At 37.1% G+C, this 7,145-nt stretch overlaps 1 protein-coding gene across 1 annotated transcript; it reads left to right on the top strand.

The window, feature by feature from the left end:
* Positions 1–934: 934 nt before the first annotated feature.
* LOC143558703 (serine/threonine-protein kinase rio2-like) lies at positions 935–6,581 on the top strand. Its single transcript, XM_077047485.1, has 13 exons — positions 935–1,102; positions 1,210–1,256; positions 1,436–1,506; positions 1,617–1,730; positions 1,816–1,991; positions 2,097–2,185; positions 2,262–2,379; positions 2,474–2,547; positions 2,637–2,684; positions 2,767–2,929; positions 3,016–3,171; positions 3,322–3,411; positions 6,254–6,581. Exons 1-13 carry the CDS (start codon positions 1,019–1,021, stop codon positions 6,428–6,430), a joined length of 1,407 nt encoding a protein of 468 aa, XP_076903600.1. The 5' UTR covers positions 935–1,018; the 3' UTR covers positions 6,431–6,581.
* The last annotated feature ends 564 nt before the right edge of the window (positions 6,582–7,145 follow it).

The raw sequence follows: 7,145 nt of genomic DNA, 5'->3' as shown, positions 1-7,145 counted from the left end.
CCACCGTTAAATCCAGTTGAGTTTCAGCTTCTCTATCTAACGATTGCACGAATTTGTTATGTAATTAGGTCAAATTGGCAATTGAAATGATGCGATTAGGCGTTTTTTAGTTTCGTTATACTGTTTTTTTTCCATTCATATTTTATTTTTTACTTAGGGTTATTGCTCATAACTAACTATTCAGTGTCTTTTTAATTTGTTATTATGCTGCAATTGTTTTTTTAATATTGTTAAATATGATTATATGTACATGACATATGTCTTTTAGCTTCTATGATTGCCTACAATTCAACATATTGCATAAAGTATCTTTCTTAATCGTACTTAATTTTCTCTTAAGAGTTCCATAAGAAAACATACTTGAATATTGTACGATACACAAGCTTAGTGGCGGACCTAGGACATTTTCGGTCGAAGGTTTTTTGGATCGATACTTAGTTAACTATGGATATATCAAATTGTTTGGGTCCACTTTGGTAGTTCGGGTCAGGTCAAATCGGTATTTAAATCCATAGTGTTTGTCGTTCCGGTTTGGTCACATTGGGTTGGGTCATATAAGAAAAAGATTATCGAACAAAATATCATATAATCAAAAAAGGTATGCGAAGCGTAATTAAAAATGCATATTTAAAATACAATATATGTAAAGTTGTTTTCTATGGGTTTTCATATTTTGCCATCTAGCTATAACATCAAATACAATATATGTAAAGTTGTTTTCTATGGGTTTTCATATTTTGCCATCTAGCTATAACATCAAATACAATATATGTAAAGTTGTTTTCTATGGGTTTTCATATTTTGCCATCTAGCTATAACATCATCTCGGCCCTTGCACAGGCTAGGGTGCAGTTAAGCTACACTACACACAGCATATACTGATAATACATATATTGTTGAGAACTCCATCTCTTGACGTCAATTGGTAAATTAACCATTAAGTCAATGCGATCCTTTTTAGGGTATTTACAATCTGTGAGCACACTGTGTAAAGACTAACTGCAAAAGAAGAGGAGTAATGAAGCTTGATGTGAATGTTTTGCGGTACCTCTCAAAAGATGACTTCAGGGTTCTGACTGCAGTCGAGATGGGAATGCGCAATGTAAGTTTTTTTTAAGGGTGTGTTATCAGTCATCACAATATCACATTAAATTTATTAATTATGTTGCCAGTTTATCATATAAAAAACATGTCTTGCTATCTTTCCAGCATGAAATTGTACCTGCTGAGCTCATTGTACGCATTGCTTCACTCAGGTTCACCTCTACCACTACATTTATATAGATATTACTTCCTAAATATATATCTTATGCTTCATACTTCCGAACACACACACTCTTTTTGTTTACTATAGTTTGAGTTTTCTTTAGTAATTATTTATAGTTTTTTTATATGCAAAAGTCAAAATAGTTCCTAGTTTTGTGGCTGTATATAGGCATGGAGGGACTTATAAGGTGTTAAAGAATTTGCTCAAGCACAAGTTGTTGCATCATGACTCTTCTAAGTGTGAGTAATTTGCCAGCTCAACTTCTCTAATATAGGAGTATAGGACACCAATGTAAGGCTTGTTTTTTAACTTATTATTATTATTATTATTCTTGTTTTCTTTGGTGTAGATGACGGGTTTCGACTCACATACCTTGGATATGATTTTCTTGCTATTAAGACTATGGTTAACCGAGGTGTATTTTCATCAGTGGGGCGTCAAATTGGTGTGGGGAAAGAATCTGGTAATACTTTTATATGACTTGATACTTCCTTGGATATGATTTTCTTATTATTAAGACTATGGCTAACCTGGCCTGTGTTTTGAAGATATTTTTGAGATTGCTAACGAAGATGGTACAATTATGGCTATGAAACTACATAGATTGGGCAGAACCTCTTTTAGAGCTGTCAAGTCTAAACGTGACTACTTAAGGCACCGAAGTAGCTTCAGTTGGCTGTATCTATCTCGCCTTGCTGCTCTCAAAGAATTTGCTTTCATGAAGGTTTTTTTGCAAATCCATAATCTTCATTTTTTAAGTACATTTGTTTATATAGAACCCTGTTTAGTTCTTGGTTATTGATTTGAAAAATAATTTATTGTTGAGTAGGCTTTGCAAGAACATGGTTTTCCTGTTCCAAATGCTGTGGACTGCAATCGCCATTGTGTAATTATGTCACTTGTACAAGGCTATCCATTGTAAGTATGCTGTTACAAATGCAAGAGACGTTGGTTTAAGTAACGACATTCAGCTTTGAATAACATATTGATGCAGTGTGCAGGTGAAGCAGTTGCAAAATCCTGATACCGTCTTTGAGAAGATTATAGGAATTGTTGTCCGTCTTGCAGAGCATGGGCTTATTCACTGTGACTTCAACGAGTTTAACATAATGGTATGCTTTTCGAATCATTTTAACACCCTGTTTAATGCTTTTTTTTTTACTATATAACCCGCTTCTGATTTTATTGTATTTATTTTTGTTGCAGATAGATGATGATGAAAACATTACGATCATAGATTTTCCTCAAATGGTATCTGTATCTCATCGAAATGCAGAAATGTATGATTAAATTTTATCATATTTTTCTCGACTGTTTTCATTTTTTTTTATTTGAAGTAACTTTGATTTGATTTAAAACATGATTATAGGTACTTTGATCGTGACGTTGCATGCATCATCAAGTTTTTCAGCAAGAGGTTTAACAATTTCCAACTTTTATGATACACTTTTCTGTTATGCGACTGGTTCCAAAATCATTTGTTAATATATTGTGTCCAGGTTTAATCTCTCCTTTGATGCAAATGCTGATGATTCAGATTCAGATACAGAATCTGATTCTGTAAAGCCTCGGTTTTCTTCAATACAGAAAGCATCTGGTTTCCTTGACAAGGAACTTTCTGCAAGCGGTTTTAGCAGGAAAGAACAAGCTGATATCGAAAAAGTATGAAGCATGTTTACACTATTATAGACTTGTGTTTATAGTTTTTTATTGTTTGTCTAAAGGGTTGCATATTTGGTAAATTGTAGTTCACTGAGAAGATAGATGGTTCTGATGATGAAGAAATAGAAGACGATGAAGAAACAGAAGACGATGAAGAGATAGAAGACAATGAGGATCACGATTCTTCTAAATTAAACGCATCAGATATTCAAAAATTCGATTCTTTATGCTCATTGACCAAGGTACGACTTAAATTTTGAAATAATAACATACAAATAGGTCAATAATCATGTGAGGAGGTTTTCGAAAGCCTTGTATGCGTATATTTATTTACTAGTCTTCGTGTAATGCAATTTTGAATCGTTTTGCTATATGTTTATCACTTTATGTAGGATGATGATGATGAACAACCTGGCAATAGTGGTGATGTAGTAGAGGTTCAACAAAACTCTGAAGGGAAGAATGAAGATGCAAGTGATGAGGTATTTGTTTCCGTTCATGTTTGGGGGTTTCGGTTTTGGTGATAGGAATGAGACCGGAACAGATCTTCTAGAGTTTGCGGTGGCACATGACCTAGGTATTATAAATTCTTATTTTAGGAAACAAGATTCTCATTTAATCACTTTTAGCAGTGGCGGACGCGACACGCAAATTGACTACCTTTTGATGAGGCAAGGAGACCGACGTTGGTGGAAGGACTGCAAAGTCATACCTGGGGAGGTAGTTGTGACTCAACATCGACTACTAGTGACAGATATAGCCTTCAGAAATAAACTGACTGTTCGAGAGAAGAAAGGTACACCGAGAATTCGATGGGGAAATTTGAAGGACGAAAATCTCCTACTGTTTAAGGATAAACTCATACTGCATACGCGGGCTCGACTAAATGGGGACTCAACTCATATATGGGAAGCTATGGAGACAAAGATCATCCAAGTAGCAAAGGAGACTCTCGGGGTCACAACAGGAAAGACAAGTGGGCATAAGGAGTCTTGGTGGTGGAATGACGCAGTGCAAGACAAGATAAGGGACAAACAAGGATGTTTTAGGGAGCTAATGAGGTGCACGAATGAGGAGGAGCGAGTGGAATTGAGGGACAACTACAAAACGGCCAAGATAGAGGCGAAGAAGGCAGTGGCGGAAGCAAAGAAGGCGGCCTTTAAACGGATGTATGAAAGTCTACAAACAAAAGAGGGGGAACAAGTTATGTTTAAGATTGCCAAAGCCAGGGAGCGTAGAAGGCAAGATCTAGGACCGGTGAAGTTCATAAAGGATACAGATGGGCATGTACTGGTCAAGGAGCAGGACATCAAGCTAAGATGGCAAACCTACTTCCACAATCTTTTTAACAATGGGAGAGCTTACCAAGAAGAACATGACAACACAAACTTTCAACGACAACAATCGAATAACTGCTACTGCCGACGGATCACACGAGAAGAGGTGAAGGATGCACTGAGGAGGATGGGAAGGTCTAAGGCGGTTGGCCCAGACAACATACCCATCGAGGTGTGGAAGTGTCTGGGGGAGGAAGGAGTCATGTGGTTAACTACTCTGTTCAATAGTATTCTCAAATCAGGTAAGATGCCAGACCAGTGGAGGAGCAGCGTTGTAGTTCCTATCTATAAGAACAAAGGAGACTCCCAATGTTGTGGTAACTACCGAGGAATCAAACTACTAAGTCATACTATGAAGCTATGGGAAAGAGTGATTGAGGTTAGACTTAGACGAGAAACTCAGGTTACGGTCAACCAATTTGGCTTCATGCCGGGGCGTTCCACCACAGAGGCAATACACCTTATAAGAAGATTAATGGAAAAGTATAGGGAGAAGAAGCGTGATCTACATATGGTGTTTATTGACCTAGAAAAGGCCTACGACAGTGTGCCACGACAGGTGCTCTGGGAGTGCTTGGAGGGTAGAAGAGTGCCCAGGAAATACATAGAGATAATTATGGATATGTATACCAGGAGTGAAACAAGTGTCCGTGCGCCAGTGGGGGATACTGATTTCTTTCCTGTAGAGGTAGGTCTTCACCAGGGGTCAGCGTTGAGCCCGTTTCTCTTTGCAGTAGTCTTGGATGAGCTGTCAAAGTCGATTCAGAGGACTCTCCCGTGGTGCATGATGTTCGCAGACGATATTGTGTTACTTGCTGAGAAAAAACAAGATCTAAACATGAGGCTTGAGGAGTGGCGAACAACCTTAGAGACAAAAGGTTTAAAGATTAGCCGATCTAAGACGGAGTACCTCCACTGTGATTTTGGTGGGATAAACGACAATGAAGACGCACAGATCACAATTGAAGGGCAGGTGCTCCCGCAGGTAACGAAGTTCAAGTATTTAGGATCTTTTGTACAGAGCGATGGGGAATTAGACAGTGATGTGACCCACCGAGTTCAGGTAGGATGGTGTAGATGGAAAGCAGCCACAGGTATATTGTGCGACAAGAGTTTCCCGACTAAACTGAAGGGAAAATTCTATAGGGTGGCAGTTAGACCTGCAATGCTATATGGAACAGATTGTTGGGCCATCAAGAAGGCACAAGTGCGGAAGATGGAGGTAGCAGAAATGAGAATGCTACGTTGGATGTGTGGGCACACAAGGCTAGACCGAATAAGAAACGTTGTGTTTCGCGAGAGATTAGGGGTGGCGAACATAGCAGACAAGATAAGAGAGTGGAGATTGAGATGGTTTGGACATGTAAAGAGAAGACTGACGACGAATCCTGTTAGATCCGTAGACAACATTACTATAGAGGGGAGGAGGGGTAGAGGACGACCGAAATTGACTTGGGATGAGAGGATTAGGCATGATTTGATAGACCTAAACCTCTCCGAGGACATGGTTGAGGATAGGAATTCGTGGAGAAGTAGAATTAAAGTTAAGGATTTTTAGAGAGAATTGAATACCTTAGGGCTTAGACTTAACTTATTTAGGTCACATACCATAATGGTATTTCCCTTACATATATTTTGTTATTATTATAATTATTATTAGCTTTTATATAGCTGTTAAACTGTGATCTTATTATTAATATTATTATAATTAGCAGTAGTTTTTATATAGCTGTTAAACTTTGATTTCCTTTATTTTGCTTCATACACATGTACTTAGAGCCGAGGGTCTCTCTGGAAGCCACCTCTTTATTCCTTTGGATAGAGGTACGGTGTGCCTACATCCCACCCTTCCCAGACCCTACTTATAGCTTTGCTGTCGGTGGGATTTTACTGGGTATGATTGATTGATTGATTGACATGTTTGGTGGTCAAATAATCTTGGACTATTTGTTTCATATTTATATACCAACGTGTATTGAATTTCCAGGTGGAAGATGAAGAGCAGGAAGATAATCCTGAACTTGAGGAACGTTTAGCGAAGCAGCGAAGACGTGCGATTCAAGCAGCACGTGCAGGAAGAAAGACACACGCATCAAGAAATTCTTATAAAGACAAAGGTGGAAAATCCTCCCATAATTCAAAGATTCAGAAGGGTAACTGGTGATCTCATCTCATCTCATCTCATCCTTTTATAATTTTATTATAAACTCTTGTAACAAATATTACCTACAACATAGGTTATTTTGTATTTACTATTGGAACAATTTTGTTGGTTGGTGGAGTGAGTTGAAGTGGGTTCAAGGAGTGTTTTAAAATTTAAAATATGTATTAAAGCATAAGCTTCTTCAAAACCATCTTCATATTACCAATTCATCACCCTCAATACGTGATGTTAATCAAACTGCACAATCCATAACTTCCAAAGGGATTTACAGTTGAACATCTCACAAGTGAATGAATGATGACAATTGACCGCAAAGATATGCCATATCTAGTTTACCAGGTGCTTAATCTTTATTGATTTAATGCACTGATTTTGAAAAACTAACAAATTTAATAAAAGAAACAAGCTAATATTTTGAAAAACTATCAAAATAACTTATAATGATTTAATAATGCATATATATAATTCGTTGAACTGTGAACAAATTTACAATTGGGTATGACCTATGGCCTGCTAAGTCTTATAGTCATCATAGGATAAACAGAGGTTCTAAAATATGAAAACTAGATAGGTTTCAAAACAATAATAATATTAGTATGAATAATGAATGAATACTTAACGAACATAAACAGATGAATATAAATATAATTAAACATTCGATTCATATACATGCCTAATTGTAACCGGATTTTTAATCCAAACTTAAGATTTAAGT

Source organism: Bidens hawaiensis, unplaced genomic scaffold (genome assembly GCF_021521415.1).
Source record: "Bidens hawaiensis isolate Kalapana, Puna unplaced genomic scaffold, B.hawaiensis_p1.1 tig00019588_1, whole genome shotgun sequence".
Taxonomy (NCBI): domain Eukaryota; kingdom Viridiplantae; phylum Streptophyta; class Magnoliopsida; order Asterales; family Asteraceae; genus Bidens; species Bidens hawaiensis.
This window is presented reverse-complemented; position numbering and strand designations above follow the sequence as displayed.